General features: G+C 33.6%; 1 protein-coding gene across 9 annotated transcripts in view; it reads left to right on the plus strand.

Moving 5' to 3' along the window:
* The window catches only part of Nav3 (neuron navigator 3), a 760451-nt gene that overhangs the window by 523467 nt on the left and 217287 nt on the right, over nucleotides 1-19697 (plus strand). The window contains exon 1 of one of the 9 annotated variants that reach the window (XM_074083988.1): nucleotides 11941-17355. The exons of the other annotated variants lie outside the window; for them this stretch is intronic. Within the exon in view, the coding sequence (XP_073940089.1) occupies nucleotides 17302-17355 (54 nt within the window). The 5' untranslated portion in view covers nucleotides 11941-17301. Of the gene's footprint in view, nucleotides 1-11940; nucleotides 17356-19697 lie in introns of those variants that run through there. 9 annotated transcript variants of the gene reach the window in all.

Consider the following 19697-nt stretch of genomic DNA (forward strand, 5'->3'; position numbering starts at 1 on the left):
AAGTGTATTAGCCAGATACAATCTGAATGATAGCCCAAATCCACAAGATGGTACTTGCCCTAAACTCTTTTTAGCCTGGAATAGACATTTGGAATGAGCTTACAGAATTCTTAATTGTCATAGACATGCAAAAATGAAAAACTTTAGAATTTTTAAAACCTGTTGACCTGTTTAATGTCAACAAATTGAACTAAAAAATAATAAAAGGAAATTATTTTTAAAGAGTGATTAATTATGTGTTTGTTTTTTCAAATATTTATTCAAAAGACCTACTAAAACATCAGGAATTCTCTGTAGCTATTGTCAAATGATGTTACAAAATAAAGGTTCTCTATGAAGCATTTCAGTTTTAAGAGTATTTCCTGATCTAATTATTCTGAGCACAAACAGGACTCAGTGGAAATTAATTACAGTTGTTTTATAAAGTTTTACTGAGGACAAGTTGAAATAGAATATCCGCAGACCATGTTATCTTAATAGCTGTGTGGTGCTGGAAAAACATGTAACCTCTCTGAGCCTTGGCTTTCTCATTTGCAAATAAATCTAGTTAGGATGTGATAATGCTATATATATCTGACATTCTTTGTTAATTAAAATGATATGAAAATACAGAATAGTATTGTTATAAACTTTATAAAGAACACATGCATGGATTAACACCTGTTAAAATATTTTAGAGCTCTGTTGTCCCTGTTTCTTAATCCTAATACGGTTGGTTTTTCTTTCATTCCATAAAAGATGTTGGATACTATAAAATATTTTAAGTCTAGAGATTATCACTTACCCTGCTGCCATTCTGATTTGATTTTTATTACAGAGAATATAATAACCAGGTGAACTTACACTTAATAACAGAAGAAAAAAATCTCCAAAGCCCAAGGTTGTAGAGATGTGGTCCTTTGATATTTAATTGAAATATCAATACCTAGACATGCTACAAATTTGTGAAAGAACCCTCATTTGTATTAGACTCTGTTAATTACTTAAGACTTCTCATTTCTCTTTAGTCCTAACATGTTACTACTAGTATATGTGATTTCTTGATATTCCTACCACTGATAAAAAAAAAAAAAAACACCAAAACCTGAGAAATGCAAATGCTGTCATGAGGTGGTTTTTTGAACCACAAAATATTCATCAGAACATTAAATTTTGAATAAGAATGACTTGGATCTTCATTTTTTCCTTCTGTGGTTCAAATCTGAGATTGATATGACCCAAATATGTTGGCTGAGGAAAAAACTAATGTAATTTTTGATGTAATTATTTTTGTCTCTTTTCTTTAGAATATTTACTGGCACTATGTTGATAGTGAATACAAGTTCCAGGATATAAATGAGACAAGAAAGTAGAAGAAAGAGACTTATAAGAGCATGACTAGACTTATGGATTTCATGTATCTACTCCAAACAGGAAGTTGCCTATTACTGCATAACATCAGAAGGTTCTGCATTAGTAACAATGAATGCTATCTTTGCTCAGAAAACTACTTTCACCACATCTTATTGTGTATCTAATATTTTGTGGTCTTTGGCTCTTTTGGGTTTACTAACAAAAAGTAAGGTAAAGCTAGATTTGCTAAATTTTCTAGTTACAGATTGTCTTTATTTAAATTTAAGCCTCAATGGTCTTTATTAAATCATTTTAAGCATTTAATACTAGAGGTTTTCTTTTGAGGTATGAATGTAATTCATATCTACCGAATGTTTACCAAGCACCTAAGGTACCAGTTATAGGGACACTTAAAAGACCTACATATGGAGATCAGAGGGGAAATTTACATACATCAATGTAACAGAATTGCACAGGCAAGAACCAAAGGACTGAGAAGGTAGTGAACTTGTGTTCCAGAAGAAGACAGAAGACCCCTGTGGTTTAAACATAATGAGAGATGTTTGAAGGGAAACACAGAACCTAATAATGTATGGTCCAAGTAAGGAGTGTGTATGGTATTCCAAATCCAATGTTGGAAGACTTTTAAAGCTGGGCTGTGCCATGACAGGTAGTAGCTGAAGCCAAGATAAGGGGGAAGTTCTGAGGGAGGTCTGTATAAAATCAACAGTGAAAGAAGCTAAGGCTCTTTGTGTGGTAGTCAGGTATAGGAGTAAGGAAAGAAAGAAAGGTGAGAGAGAGACCATCAGTAAGAGAGTAGATCACAGACATGTGTTGTTAGTCCTTGGAATAAATATGGTAGTTGAAGCTATGATGCTTGTATTGCCCCAGAGAGAGAGGGTGAAGTAAGGTGAGCTGAATGTAGCAGCTAGTTGGTATGCTGGAATGGGGAAGTCAGTTTTGGTCATTAGACAGGCACTAGTGACCAGTATGTGAAGGCCTTCTATAGAGAGATAGTGTGTTAACAAGTAAATGACAAATGCAGATATCTATTGAGTGATTTGTGAATCATTTTTCAAGAAGTGTTCTACTGCAGAGAAGTGCTTAGGGCAATGAAGGAAGTAAGCAGAGAAGGAAGAGGCAGTAAAGGTGAGCAGGGAATCCAAGGAAAATGGGAGATAAGTGACATTGTGAAGTCCTAAAGGAAGTGGTGGAGGAGGAATGCTTGCCGTCTATGTGGAAAATTTACTACTGGGAAAGAAAGTAAAGAATACATTCTCCTTTGTTTGTGTCATGGGGATATGTTTGGGTGAAGATGTGGATAACTGAAGTAGATTAAGCAGAAATTGAAAGAATTCAAATCAACATGAAGACAACTTCAGAATTACAGATAATAGTAATGTCCTATATTCAGTGTGATTCTCCAGTGGAGAATTACATATATTTATAATATATGTTATATATTACAAATAGTTCCTTATAATAGACAAAACTCATGATATATGTATATGAATGCTTGTAACACCGCTCTTAAATAACACAGCCCAAAGGTCACATATTTAAGAAAAAATATGAACTTGTCCTTTTAGCAATTAGTTCTATCACTGAGATATTTCGATTCATATTTGCTCTCAGTTTCAAAGTCATGCTTCTATTTCATTAGTAACCTTCAGGTTAAACTGTCTTTTAAAAACAGAACCTTGTTCTTAGGAGCTTATTGAAAACTGTATTTAACCTCATTCAGAGATGAAGTTACTAATTTGGTGGCACCTGTTCAGCAATTTCTAGATGGATGGTATCAGGATTCAAAATACATGCTGCATGCCATAACTTTGGTGAGCTTACACAAGGAAATAAATTAGTAAACTATAAATACCAGGAATGTCCTGAATGTCCAGCAGATTAAAAATAGCAAAAAAAATGCTCAACAGTTATTTGAAATGCAGAGGCACAAGTGCAAGGTTCTTAGACAAAAATGTTAGACATGTAGGGGGAAAGTTGTTTTGAAAACAAGTTTGTCTTTATTTTAAGATAGACCATTATATTTAAGGATTCTCACAAACGCACAGAGAAGTTAGGATCCATGATTATGTGAAGTAGTTGCAAAGCAAGACTGAGATTATATAGCACAGCTAAGCGTCTGGCACATGTGGCTCTCTCCTGGCTCCTTCCTATACTTCACCCTAGTAGCTCAGATGTTTTCCAGCCACAACATTCAGCCTATTTTTGATAGTATCACAAATGTTACTGCATAAAATTTGCTTATGTGACAACTTTTAGAATATTTGTTCCTCTTACATTTTTTAAAAATTCCTGGAAGATGAAAAAGTATGTCTTATCTTCTCTCCCTATCTGATTTTATGTCCCACAGGGTTGTGGCTTCCAAAATAAATACTAGTACGGGTTTCACAGACATCTTTATCCTATTTCTGTAGTTATGGTTATCTGGAAAGTGAAACTGTTCTTGATAGTAAAAGTGTCCTGTCTGTCAAAGTTTTAATTCTTTCAGCTACTGCTTGTAATTGCTATTCTTTTTAAGGATCTTTTTAGGTAAGATGAGAAGATGAGGCTTTTAATCAAAGCGAAAAGAGATAAAATGCTGTAATGCTCTTAAAAGTTTAATAAAATTTGATAAATGGCACAAAACAGGATTCTAGCACCGAGTTACAGTAGTGGAATATTGTGAAGTTAGTCTATTCACAAGGTTCCCTGACACTTGAAACTGTTCACCTTTTGTAATGGTTAGAAAAAGACAGCTCAATGAAGACAAATGCTTTGCTACAAATATAACTGATATCTAAACAAATGCAAAATGAAATTTGACACTTTGTAGTTTTCTTAATGATTCCTTATCATATAAGTGCAAATTTTAGAGGAGTGAGTTTAAGTTATTAGTATTAGAGAATTAACTTAGAATGTATTTGAGGTTGTTATCTTCACAGTTTTTAAACTGATTTCATTACCAAATAAGAAGAATTTTTCCTAAAAGATATTAAGTCTAATTTATGAAGAGAAAAGCCTCAGCAACATGGAATCATTTCTGTGGGTATTATTGAGTCTTACATTCAGAAATTAAATAAAAGTTGAAAGTACAAAAATTTTTTTTGCAGGACATGGTGGTGCAGGCCTGTAATCTTCATACTTGAGAGGCAAAGGCAGGAGGATCATGAGTTCAAGGCTAGCCTGTGCTGTATAGAGAAACTGTCTCAAAACACCAAAAAAAAAAAAAAAAGAATGTTTCATTGTATTAGGTTTGTGTTATACATCAAGTACTTTAGATATTCTTATAACAACATGCGTCACTATATTAATTGGTTTGTATAATTATTATGTCAAATATAAATTGGAATTTAGTAACTTTTGGACAAAAGCACAATACCCAATCTTAAAATAACCAAAGCGAAAAGGGCTGGGATTGTGGCTCAATAAAAGGAATTTTAGAGATGGATCTGAGAGTTCAGCTATGCCATTATCACTTATTGATCGAATGAATACACACATACGCATCTGGCACTATGTTCCCTGCTCTACTTGCACTCTCAACTCTTTCATCACAGCAAGTCTACAGAGGAGCTGGGCCTCATTGAGGATATGTGTGTCCCATATTTATAAGAAGAAGAATCATGTTTTGGACTGATGGCTAAATCTGAGCCAAATTACTTTTAGACTTGTTAACAAGTAAGTTTAACAAAATGAGACCTGGAATTCAAACCTTTGGATTTTCGGCTCTTCTTCCTCTTCTGGTAAAGGATTAGCATTTTTAGAGGAGTTTTATATTTATAGAAAAATTGAGAGTACATTATAGAGGTTTTCCTTGTACCATCTGCTCACACACATACAATAGTCTCCCCATTACCAATAGTCCACCAGAGTGATATGTTAGTTATCATTGATCAGTCTATCCTGACAACGTCCTCATCTCTCAGTGTCCATAGTTTACATTGATGTTCCCTCTAATTGCTTTGGACAATGTATATTCATATTTATCCACCATATAATGTTATACAAAATAATTTCGGCATACCGCAACTACTCTGTGTTTCACCATTTCATCCCCTCACATCGGTAACCTCTGAAAACTGCTTATTCATTTACCGTCTCTGTAGTTGTGCCGTCTAGAGGATGATAAAATTGATGGTATCATTTAGTATGGAGCCTTTTCAGAATGGCTTCTTTCATTTCCTTCATGTCTTTTCTTGGATTGATGGCATTTTTGTTTTAGCACTAAATAGTCAACTAGACAGTACCACAGGATGTAGCAAAGATTTTTTAAACCCATCCACCCACTAAAGGACATCTTAGTTCCTTGAAAGTTTTGGTAAATATGAACAAGTTTGCTATAAATGTCCATGTCAGGTTTTTGTGTGGACATAACATTTCTTTTGGTTAATTCCAATAAATATAATTGCTGAGTTATATGATAGTTGTTAGTTTAGTTTCGTAAGTCACTACCAAACTTTCTTCCGAACTGTGTATGCAATTTTGCATTCCTTCCAACAGTGAATGAGATGAAAGTTCTAGTTCTATATGTTCTTGCTGTGATTTGGATTTGTAATTGTTCTGGATTTTTGGCTACTGTAGTAGGTGTGTGATGCTGTCTCACTGTAGTTATAATATGAAATTTCCTGTTGACATGAGGTAAAGCATCATTTGAGATGCTGTTTGCCACAGGTGTGTCTCCTTTAGTGAAGCATCTTTTCAGGTCTTCGGCTGCATTGTTTTCTTATTGTTGAGTTTTAAGGGTTCATGTGTATATTTGGATAACAGATGTCTTTCATAAATACTTTCCCCCATTCTGTGGCTTGTCATCTCATTTTTACAGAAGTTCTTACTTTAATGAAATCTGGCTTCTTATTTCTTTCACGGATGATTATGTCTTTCACGTTGAATCTAAATTCATAAGCATACTCAAGGTCATCTAGATTTTTCTCAGGTATTATCTTCCAGAATGTTTATAGTTTTATTACCCATTTTAGATTTATGATCCATTTATGACTTATGACCATTTTGAATATACATTTTGGAAATAGGGCTAGTTCTTTGTCTAGATTTGTTACTTTGGATGTTCCAACACATTTGTTGAATATGCTGTCATTGCTCCCCATTGTATCATTGCCTTTGTTTCTTTGTCAGATATCTGGACTGTAGCTATTTGGCTGTATTTCTGGGTTTTCTGTTCTGTTCCAGTGATCTATTTGTCTATTCTTTTGCCATTATCACACTTCTTTGATTATTGTAGCTTTATAATAAACTCTGAAGTCAGTTATTATTAGCACTCTAATTTTATTCTTATTAATTATTGTGTTGGCTACTCTGGATGTTTTATCTCTGAGTGTAATCTTTAAAGTCAGTTTATCAGTGTTCACAAAAAACTTGCTGGAATCTTGACATCTTGACTGTGATTGTTCCTTTTTTTTTGAATATTTGGATTCCCTTTCTTTGCCTACTCCCAACCTCTTGATATAAATAAGCATTATTCTCAAATACTACATTTGTTTCTTCCATTTGAAGCAGGAATGTAAACTTGCATGCACTTTGGAAGGTGTGCAGTCATATAAAAGAGAAAATATTTACATATTTTTATGGTGAAATCACCCATTTGGAAAATTATTTATTGTATGTGATTTCTGTCTACATTCATATATGCAGATGTGGATATACCTTTAAGTGCATATATAGATATGCTTATAGGTATAGATATATAATTTATATCTATATAAATATAATTATATGTAAAAATATATAATGTAAATATGTGTTAATATATTTATATTTATATAGATGTATAATTTAAATGTGGAACAGCTTTTATATGGTACTCAGGGTTGAAATCTGGGCCTCATGCTTGTTGTCTATAATGTGCCCAGTCCTTTTGCTTTTAGTTTGCTTTTCAGACAGTATCTTGGCCTTTTCCCCAGGCTGGACTCAGACTGCTTTCCTTCTACCTACACCTCCCTAGTAGTCGGGATTACAGGCATGTACCACCATGTCTGATCCCTCAGAACCATTTTACAGCTTAATAAAGCAGTAAGTTCCTTGTTTTGCTTTGTTTTCTGGGACAAACTCAAAAGTGAAACACACATAGATATCTTCATATCTGTTAATATCCATATAAAGTTATAATACTTTATATTGCCAACTGAAGCATATATTGAACATTTGACATCATCTATAATTGACAGGAAATAGTAACATTTGTCATTCATTATTCTCTGTGAAATCAGATAAAGTTGTGGGATTTTGAACAAAAAGAAATTGTATCTGATAAAAATCTTATGAATTATTTATATCTATGTTTATACATACATAGATAAACACTCTTCTGTTATAGCGCCTATGTACAAATGAAGCACTTAGTTCCTCATAGGAATCTTATATATTATAAACTAACTCCTTCTTTCTTCCCAGCATATATATTTGTACACACACACACACACACACACACCTCCATGCCTAATGTAGAGCTAAGCTCTTTATCTTTAATCTGTCTTTATTCCAATTTCACACATGAGGAACTGAGGCTTTGCAAAAGTAAAAATTTGTCGGTTTCTGACAGCGTATACATTGTTTGCAATACCAGGCTGAATAAAAGATTTATTTGACTTTAGAATTTTTAGTTAATCTACCATAGTGCCTAATAAATGACACTACTGCTTCTCTCAAACCATATGGTATAGGATAGTTAAAAACTCAATAAAAGCTAAGAGCCAATCAAATTATTTTGCAGCAACTTTTGTTATACTTAAACACAAATAAATTTGAGATGGGAAAGACAGTGTGGAACTCTTCAGAATGCAGAATAAGGGCACCTTATTACACACACATTTTTATCCTCTTCCTGAAGAATTAACACTCACAACCCCTTTTCTGAAGGTATGAATTCTACTGCTTTACTGAGTAGTTAATAGGATTCCTTCTTTCACCAGTTTGGTGTCTTAAGACAGTTGGAAGTTAATCTTTCACAGATACTGAGGTCATAAGTATGACATCAATGTTACTTGGCCAGAATCATGATGTCATCAGTGGAAGGCTCCTTTCAGAGCCCGTAGGAAACATTCAGTCTTTGTCATTTCTGGCTTTTAATGGTCGCCAGAATTCCATGGCTTATGGTTGCATCAGTTATGTTGCTCTGTAGACATATACAAATGCAACAGGAGATTTAAGAAATAATTTGGAAGCATTTAAACATTGTAAACTTATGAAACGTACAAAACAACCAGATTTTGAATACTATTTCTTTCTTTACCTTCAAACTACATTCACCAACTATTTTTTGAGCATCATTTTGGTGCCTGGATTCTTAATTGACTGGAAATAGCTTAGTTAGAATGTCTAAATTACAGTAGGAAGTGATTGCTATGGAAGAAAGAACAAGTTCATTGCAGACTCACAGGTTCGTGTTTGAATTCTGATTCTGCAATCTATTAATTGTGTATAATTACAAAAATCATGCTATCCTTCTAGACCTCTAGTGGATGGGAAAAAAGAATACTACTTTTACAAGCACTTATGGTGAAGATGAAAAGGGTTTTTCTTTTAGAATAAATATCAGCTTAAAATTCAATATAAATTTCTTCATATTCCAGGTTGTTGAGTGGAGATGGAGAAAATTGAGAAGTTACTTCCAAACTACTTTCCTTGCTTCCATTCCTGGCATAAAGTACAGGCTTTATCAAACTATAGCTTCTTCATGCTGTAAAGTTTATGTATCATGGCTGACTTTTAAAAATGAAATATACTAAAATTGATTTTTTTGAAAGTCAGAGGTGCATTGTAGATTGTGTGAGTATAAATTGATTTGTGAAATTTTTATTACCTTCCATCAATAAACTGTGTACTGTGTGGTCACACAAAATGAATGTCTTCAATGCAGTATTGATCCATTTTTCCCTTTTAATTAAAGCATACTTTTAGATCTCTGAACTTTAAAATCAAACATAGACCTTTATCTAGGCATGGAAGATGTTCCTCATTGGGCCCCATTTTGTCTGTAAGTCCTTATCTTCTGCTGCCAGCTTTCTCCTATTTCAAGATTCATGATCCCTAAGGCCTTTCTGCCATACCTTTAGTCCTATACTGGTTCTTCAAACCAATTTGAATGCTACTAACCTTTAGAATATTTTCACACTAGAAAATAGTGCTAAATTGTAGAGAAAGATTGGAGTGAGATTGTTTTCAATATCCCAGACTATTGTGTACTTGCATGTCCCTCCATCTCAGATATTTTTCAACCATGACCAGCTATCAGTTAGCTTCTTCCTTGGGTTAACTTCATACCACACCTCCTCATTTGACTAACACTTCCCAGTGTGTCAGAGATTAGCTCACATTTACCTTTAAGCAGCAGAATGTGGAGTTTAAGAACTTGTGACCTACAGCATATCAATTTAGTTCTTGGATCAATAATTTTATCTTTGTAAATCAGTATGGTAATGGCAACCTTAGAAGAGGTTATCTTTGTAATTATGGTAGATAAGTCTAGTTACTAATAACTTTCTTCTTTCCTGGTCCTTTTGGCCTCTGATTCAGAATAGATTCTTCTGTATCATTCTCTAAGAGTTTGTGTTTCTTTGGTCATAATATTCACCATATTAAATTAAAACTTATCTCAACTATAAAACTCTGTTTTTAAGGGCTAGGACATTTCTCAAGGAACAAATTGGTAAATGAAAGACTGAAAGCATACTCCTAATTTTAAACAAAGAAAATATGACCACTGCATTTTACTTTAATTCTCAAGACAAATTAATCTTTGGCTAAAATATCTGTAATTATTTAAAATTTATGTTAGGTTGGCATTTGATCAACCTAAGCCATCTTAACAGGTTTTTTGGTTATAATCACATTTATTGTTCAATTAATTTATTAAACTGCATTTATCATGATAAATAAGTATATTTAATGCCAGGTGGGCATAGTGGCACATACCTATCCTTCCAGCACTTGGCAAGAGCATTGCCAGTTTGATGCCAGTCTTGGCTAAATAGCCTATCTCTGAATCAGAGAAAGCCAAAGCTAAGATTGGTTGATATTCATCTAGACATTCTCTGTGTGTGATTCACAGCAATAGTAATACTTCACAGGTGTCCTGATGAGAATGAGTTTTCTTTTGGAGTGAGAAAAGTTTTTGGGGTATTGTACCTTCTACTTGCTTATTGTTATTTATCTTTTTATACTGCAGTGGTTTTGAGTGAAAGGGACAGCACAGCCTTTTAAATCTCAGGTCAAAGTCAGCTCTTGAATCATAACTGTAGAAAAGTGAGGGTTGGTATGATCCATTCTCCCATATCCTTGTAAACAATTTTTCTTATAGTTCTTCTTTGAACATATACAAATGGAATGGAGAGATAAGAAATAAGTTGGAAGCCTTTAAACCTTGCATATGTACAAAATTTGCAGAAAAAGTGGATTTTGTGTACTATTTTTGTCTTTACCTTCAGAGTACATTCACCAAATATTTACTGAACATCTATTTTAGTGCCTGGCACTGTGTTCCAGTGCCAGGTGACTAGGACTCTTAATTGAATAGAGAGAGTGGCGAGTGGGTGGAAATTGCTTAGTCAGATGTCTAAATTACAGTAGGAAGATAATGGTATGGAAGAAAGAACAAGTTCATTGCAGACTGATAGGTTTGTGTTTGAATTCTGATTCTCCTATTTATTAATTTTTTAAATTATTATTCATATGTGCATACAAGGCTTGGGTCATTTCTCCCACCTGCCCCCACCCCCTCCCTTACCACCCACTCCGCCCCCTCCCTCTCCCCCCTATCCCCTCAATACCCAGCAGAAACTATTTTGTCCTTATCTCTAATTTTGTTGTAGAGAAAGTATAAGCAATAATAGGAAGGAACAAGGGTTTTTGCTGGTTGAGATAAGGATAGCTATACAGGGAGTTGATTCACATTGATTTCCTGTGCGTGGGTGTTACCTTCTAGGTTAATTCTTTTTGATCTAACCTTTTCTCTAGTTCCTGGTCCCCTTTTCCTGTTGGCCTCAGTTGCTTTTAAGGTATCTGCTTTAGTTTCTCTGCGTTAAGGGCAACAAATGCTAGCTAGTTTTTTAGGTGTCTTACCTATCCTCACCCCTCCCTTGTGTGCTCTCGCTTTTATCATGTGCTCAAAGTCCAATCCCATTGTTGTGTTTGCCCTTGATCTAAGGTCCACATATGAGGGAGAACATACGATTTTTGGTCTTTTGGGCCAGGCTAACCTCACTCAGAATGATGTTCTCCAATTCCATCCATTTACCAGCGAATGATAACATTTCATTCTTCTTCATGGCTGCATAAAATTCCATTGTGTACAGATACCACATTTTTTTAATCCATTCGTCAGTGGTGGGGCATCTTGGCTGTTTCCATAACTTGGCTATTGTGAATAGTGCTGCAATAAACATGGGTGTGCAGGTGCCTCTGGAGTAACAGTCTTTTGGGTATATCCCCAAGAGTGGTATGGCTGGATCAAATGGTAGATCAATGTCTAGCTTTTTAAGTAGCCTCCAAATTTTTTTCCAGAGTGGTTGTACTAGTTTACATTCCCACCAACAGTGTAAGAGGGTTCCTTTTTCCCCGCATCCTTGCCAACACCTGTTGGTGGTGGTGTTGCTGATGATGGCTATTCTAACAGGGGTGAGGTGGAATCTTAGCGTGGTTTTAATTCGCATTTCCTTTATTGCTAGAGATGGTGAGCATTTTTTCATGTGTTTTTTGGCCATTTGAATTTCTTCTTTTGAGAAAGTTCTGTTTAGTTCATTTGCCCATTTCTTTATTGGTTCATTAGTTTTGGGAGAATTTAGTTTTTTAAGTTCCCTATATATTCTGGTTATCAGTCCTTTGTCTGATGTATAGTTGGCAAATATTTTCTCCCACTCTGTGGGTGTTCTCTTCAGTTTAGAGACCATTTTTTTGATGAACAGAAGCTTTTTAGTTTTATGAGGTCCCATTTATCTGTGCTATCTCTTAGTTGCTGTGCTGCTGGGGTTTCGTTGAGAAAGTTCTTACCTATACCTACTACCTCCAGAGTATTTCCTACTCTCCTATTTATTAATTGTAAACAATTACAAAGACCATGGTATCCCTCGAGGCCTCTAGTGAATGGGAAAAAATAATACTAATATTACCAAGTTAATGGTGAAGATTAAAAGGCTTTTACATTTAGAATAAACACTATACTTTCTTAAAATTCAATATAAATTGTTTCCTGTGCTAGGTTGTTGAGTGGTAGTAGAGAAAATTGAGAAGTAGCTTCCAAACTACTTTCTGCTTAGCAGCACCTGTTTCTCCCTCTGATGCTTGTCTAACCTTATGAAAATCTGACTTAGCTCTCAAATATAAATGACACTTCTGAGAAGCTTTCCCCAATTCTGCAGTGAAAATTGATAATCTCATTCTCTTTGGTGCTGTACAATGTTTGTAATTCTCCTTTGGAATTTATCATATGATGCCTCATGTTATAGTGGTGTATGAATCTTTTCTGTCTCCTCAGCTCTTTTATAAGCTCACAAAGGCGAAGACCTTGTAATTCATTTTCATGCCACTTTTGTCCATAATAAACAGTCAAAAGTTGCTGAGTGAATTAATAACTCAGTGTTAAATGTTATGCCATGGCTTATGTTTAGTCACAAACTCTAAGGTTGATATTAATCATAACTAGATATTAATACCTAAATGTGATTTTCATTAAATATCCATAAGTAAATGTGAAGGAAGTAAATGAATATTCAAGCTTTTACTCTGTTAATAGTGTGAAAGTACATCTAGTTACATTTCCTAAAACAAGTTATATCAGTTTTGTAGTTAAAAAAATGCTGAAAGACTGTCACAAAACATACAGTCTAAAGTATGAGTTCTAGAGCCATCTGTCTTCTGGAATCATTTGTTCAACACTGAAAAGACTAAGCACAAGTATTTCTAATGAACACTCTTTTATGTCAAAAACATATGTTAACCCTCAGGGGTTTTTTTAATACTTTTAAGTGTTTGAAGATACAAATATATTGATTATTGTCTTGAGTTTTTCATAAGGAAAGAAAGATAGTGTAAGCCCTTCCTTTCCTCATTTGAAACCCAATCTGTAATACAATAATTAGACATCTTAATATTTAGCAAGTCCATAAGGATCAAGATAAATGTACAATTATGTCATTAGATAATCAGAGTAATGTGTGTTTTTAAAAATAAGTTCCCATTTGTCATAGAAGTAGTTCAAATTACTGAAAATTAAATGAATAAACATAGTGAGTTTTCTATGAGCATAAAGGAAGTTTAATAAATGTTCAATGACTGAATAAATGAGTGGTTTGATTTTATAGAACAAAAAGTTAAATGGTAGTACTCCAAGATGCTGATGTTAATTATACAAGTAGAAACTATTCAGATCATAAAATGGGGACTAACTTATGGTGAATGTGTTTCGTTTCTTCGTTAAAGAATACCTATGTAGCAGTGAGATTTAATCTAACAAACTTGTGCTTGTGTTTAGGCCTTTGTAGTAGCCATAAATATTTGAATAGACTCCAAAAGCCTCAAGGTCTTTGCTACTTCTGAAAATATTGCCTGGATCTAGAACATAGGAACTTTTTGTCTTATTTTCATGATACCATCAGCATTTTCATAGTTATCTAGCTATAATTGAATTTAACATGAAAAAGAGAGGGGATGCAACTGTTCCATACCAATAAAAAGGTCAGCTACAAGTAGAAGAAAGGAATGAAGAAATGCTGTCTAATACAATAATAGGCAAGTGAAAGTCCTGGGAGTGATTATCCATCAGCTGAAGATGCAACTGTTTCATGCATCGAATGAGGAATGTGCTTTCCACAGAACTCGGAATAAATTTCTTTCTAGTACTTCTATATAAGGGGAGAGGTATTTTAATGCCACAGGGGTAACATAGAAAATTCATCCATTATAAAGCATCACCAAACAAGCAAAAGTCAGTGCTTTACTGTATCTAAAGACTGTGATATCTACATATGCACAGAGTAAACTGAAATTATGTGCAGTTATTTCCTTTGAAGTGTACATATTAAGTCTAAGGTTTGGAATCACCCAAGGATTTGTGAAAATTCTGCAAGTGCCTCCTATCCACTCATACCATAATTTAACTAATAAGAGTGTAAATCAGGCATCTTTGGTTTCAAAGGTTCCATGGTTAATTATTATGTGCAGTGAAGTTTAGGAGCTACTCGATTGAAATTTGGGAAAGGATTAATGTCATATGGATTGAAATTTGGGAAAGGATTAATGTCATATGGATAATTCTCAGGAAAGTTGATGTAATGCCTAAAGCAAAAGAGGCCATGGTGCTGTTATACATGATTGTTACCCTCTATTAATATGAAAGACTGTTGTAATAACCATAGCTCTTTGTTTCTTGAGTTATTGAGTTCTCACTATGTGTAATGTACTAAGTACTTTACACACACAACTTCATTGAATTTTCTAATGGCATGTATTGTCTGGTTTTCATTGCACTTATTACATTGAAAGGGTCAAGTTAGATCTTCATGGGCCCTTTAGTTACATAAATGTTTTGACATTATTTCTGTTAATCCCAAAATATAATGGTAGCAAGTGCCCTCTCCACACATAATTTCAATATTTATGAAGTATTGACATGTTTTCTCAGGTTTTTTAAGCTTAACTGATCCTTTGACATTCCTCTTTCTCACCAGTTTGCCTATTACCACCATGATTTGGTTTTCTACCATCATCACCATCTTTTCTATTCCTGATTAAAAATACTTTCTTCCCTAATTTGTAACATCAAAAACACAGAAATCGAATTCTTGAGTATGTGTCAAATGCTATTAGAGCTTATATCTGATGCTATGTGCCATTTTATGAATTCCTTCACCTGCCCAACAAAACTGCATTAAGCATCTGCTTTGTGCCAGGAAGACATGAGGTTCAGAATAGGAGGGTCATGTGAGAGGTGAGATGCCTGTTCTCACCTGTAGATGAGCATTAGGGAGGAGATGCTTAGGACCCCAAAGAAGTAATTCATGACAGGTGGGTCAATAGTTAGTTGATATACCAAGTTTGATTACTTACAGTATTATAAATTATGGTTTAGTTATTTGTCTCTATTTGAACATTTCAGACATAAGGACAATATTTTATCCCTGATCTAATTCATTAATTTTCTTACCAAATTTTAGTAGATTGCCTGAAATTCTCTTCTTGAGTTTGGCATGAGAACATTGGACAAAATAGAAAAGAATTCTCATAGAGAATTACATTTTGTCTCTGTATCTATGTCTATATCTACACATCTATTTATTCCATTTTAAATCTAATACTCAACTCGTAGTGCTAATCTTGTCAGCAGATTTTTGATAAAGCTCAGTCTCCTTTTGATTTAAAACACTTTCTTTGGATGGGTTCTGTGACATACAGTCTCCTGAATTTCTTCCTACTTCACTGGTGGCTGTTGCTCAGTCTCCTGTGTTGATTCCTCCTTTTCTTCCTTATGATCACCTTCTATGAGTCAGTGTGTTCCTCTTCTCTTTTATGTCTATACACACTTGGAGAATGAATGTAGCTTGTGACTTTAAATACTATGGGCATACATTAAAGTACTATAAAACAGAGATGACTCTCCAGCTCACATCTCTATCCCACATCTCTCAATTGTACTCCAGATTATGTGTCCAAATGCCTACTCATAATCTCCATTTGGATGTTTAATGTCCAAAGATAAATCCCTTATGTCCATCTAGGGTCTTTTCCATCTCAGTGGATAGAGAATACATCCTTCTTATGACTGAGTCCAAAGACCATGGAGTCACCCTTGACTCTCCATTGCTGTATTTCCCCACAATATTTCTGTAAACTATGACCATTTCCCATCTCCTTTATTGTCATCACACTTGTGAGAAACACCATCACCTTTTTCAAGTTAATTACTTACAGAATACAATATTTTTACCCTCATATATTTAGTCTTTTTTCAACAAGAAACCAATAATTTATTATTTTCACAATATAGTAAAACATGCAATATTAGGTAAAATATAAATAGACAGTGAATAAAATCATCTTAATAACATAGCTGATTTTTAGATGTATACATATGTGTATATACCTATTATTCTCTGCTCAAAACAAAACAAGAGCTACTTCTGGCATGCCTGACTTTCTAGATTATCCTCCTCTAAAGTTTATTGCTAATGCAATTTCTTCTTTCAGTGATTCATTTTGTCAATCTTGAAGTTCACATAAATAGACATTTTAAACATTTTTATTAGCATATAGTGATTGCACGGGAGATTCATTGGGACATTTACATATGTGCTTATAATATATCTTAATTAGGTTCATTCCCTCCATCATTCTCTCTCATCCTCCATGCCCTTTTTCCTAGAACAATTTCAAGGTTTCATCATTCAGTTTTCATACCCATATACAAAGTACATTGACTATATTCTCCTTCCTTCACCTTCTTTTTTCACCCTCTTCCTTCCCACTGGTACCCACTCTGGGACAGAACCTATTTTACCTTCTTATCCTTCATTTTTACTAAGTATACATTCATCAGTGCACCCTTTTCTGGGTCTGATTTCATTTGCTTATTGTTAGGAAAGCTCTGGAAAGAGGTCACTTGCTTTATCTGTAAAAAAGAGTTTAAACTAAGATTAGGAGCTAAACTTAGAAGAAGTTTAGACTAAGATTAGGAGCTAAACTTTAAACATAGATTGATGTCTAGCCCAATCTATAGAATTTCTAATTCATAGTTTTGAAGGTCCAGCATAAGCAATTAGTATGTTTTTAAAAATCCCAATGAGAATTTAACATGTAGACTTTGGATTTGATTATGCTAATTCATTGTTTTCCTTGTACTCATTTCTTTCTTCTTTTCTCTATTCTTTCTCAAGTATGCACTCAACACCCATCAGATACCAAATACCATAGTATATCTAAGTAAGTAAATCAGCATACCTGTGAAAACTTGACGGTCATGTCTACATGCCCACAAACCAACCATGGGGAGTCAGGAGAGATCAGGACAATATTGACCGGGTAATAACCTAGTAATTTTGAAATAATTTAATTTTTGGCAAAATAATTGGTTGCTTACAAATGGCTGACTCTCATTTAAATTTGGTTTTCTTTCCTTTAATAAGTGGTATATCCACACAAATTAGACTAAAAAGTAAATTTATTTTTCATACACAACACATAGGGACACATAGCATGTAAGGGTATCCTAAAGAATTATCTGTAATGAAATACTGTATTTTGAACATTGTTTTCTTTGTCTGTTAGCTGGTTTCCTTAAGCCCCTGTAGAGTTTGTGCTTCTAAGGATGATTTCTCACCTTCTCATTAGCCATTGACTATAGGCACCTTCCACCCCACAAACAGAAGCAATGTAGCCATGGAAATACTCTTACTGTCTTTAGATGGAGTTCTTCAGGTTGTAGATTACCATCCACTAATGTAGATCCTGAATGCTATCTAGTGGATTTGAACCAACATTTAAATAGGTTAAGGTAAAAATAAAGTACTATAAAGCATCACAAAGTGGATTGAATTTAGTAAGGCCAAGTACTTTTCCCATGAAAATGTGTTTCCCACTCATTATGTATATATGTATATTAGATTGTGTTATTCAAAGTATTTCTTGCTGTGGGGTCAGTCAAAAATTTAGAAGATACCTTAAATTTTAGAAAATCTTACTAAAGTATATAAAGTTATTCTAAATAAAATTTGACCTCAAATATTAGGTATTAAAATGTAATTTGAATTTTGATGTTTACTATTTATCTGATTCAAACAACACTGAGGAAAAATAATTTCAGTGGCTTGAATAAATTTTATGGCAAAGTCACTTCTATCTCTTTGTGAGTGTCCAAGAAAGTTTATAAGTTTTGAGTTCAAAAAATAATTGTGGCTTCATGTGGGAAAAATGTGATTAACACAATATTTATAGGAGGTCTAGTTAACTGGAAAATACTTAAGAACGATTTTTTTTTAAAAACGGGAATGATGAAAATATAATCTCTAGAATTTATTGAAGTAAGAAATAATCATTATCCATTAGTGTCTAATAAATCTAATCTAATAAAAAGTCCACACGAAAGATTTTAAAATATGCCTCTGGTGAGGAAACTGACCACATAAATGCATTTAGCAAGATTTCTTAAAGCCATTCATTTTTATTATAATTTTTGATGTGTAAAACATATAGCATAGTACTAGCAAGAATGGATTGAATTTATAGATGGACTAAAATTAAGTATGGGTAATATTATTTTCTTAAGATATGTTTATTATGCTAATATATTGTTGAGATTTTAATTTGGGTCAATAAATATTGCTGAATAAATGAACTTTAATCAACTAGCCTTTACTTGTCATATCTGAAACTATGTATTGAAGTACTTATTCCCTTGCTATTACCATAGCAGAAACAGATATAACTATCTGAAATGTTGGTCAGTCCTCTTAGTGAATGACTATAAGGGGTTATTACAAAAAGCTGAATGCTCTAGATGAATAGATTTGACAAGAATAAAGAATATGTCCCCTTTCCTATATTTGGGTTTTCCTATTTTCTCTTTCTTTTGGTGCATATGAAGTGTCTCTAAAATGCAATCTAGGCATCAGTCTATTTTATGTGCTGGTAAAATGGCAGACTAAATAGCTTTTCTCACAGACCTAAAAACTTTATCAATCCTTTTCTTACAAACTTAAAAACTTCATCAATCACTAGCTTTTCTATTGAAATAACCTGTTCATATGTTATAAAATCTACTTAAACTTGGATAATAATATTCTGTTAACATTTTTCAGTGTAATATATGTTTGAGTCAGATAGCTTCCTACTTTCTATAAAAGACATTATTACTATAAAATTAATATCAAGACTATTGTTCAAAACATTTAAAACATTCAATCTAATTTTCTTTTCTCAATATTAGACCATAATAGTTAGTTGGTGTTTTTCTTTTATTTTTAATGGCTTGGAAATAAATAATTAAAGAATGCTTGGGATAAATACAGTTGAATATCCATTTTTCCCCATTTCTTCTTTTCTTTGCTCCTTTTCATCCTTATATGATCTTATTGTCTAGTACAAAGTGAACTGTGAAGAAGGGACAGGATTTGACGTGCATCTCAGCACTGGATATTCAGATGATGAGAAGGTAGAACAATAAGATTCATTACTTCCTCTTGGATTTGCCTGTTCAGCTCTATTCTTGTTTTCAGAAGAGTCATTTCAGTAAGACTTACGTTGGATGTGAATCAATATAAAAAATCTTTTTTTTCCCTCAAAGCAGTTGTATATACCTTAGCTGTTGTCATTTTTGAACAAAGAATATCTCATTAGATATTATTATTTAATTTTAATTTTGCACA

Source organism: Castor canadensis, chromosome 8 (assembly GCF_047511655.1).
Source record: "Castor canadensis chromosome 8, mCasCan1.hap1v2, whole genome shotgun sequence".
NCBI classification, from domain to species: Eukaryota; Metazoa; Chordata; class Mammalia; order Rodentia; family Castoridae; genus Castor; species Castor canadensis.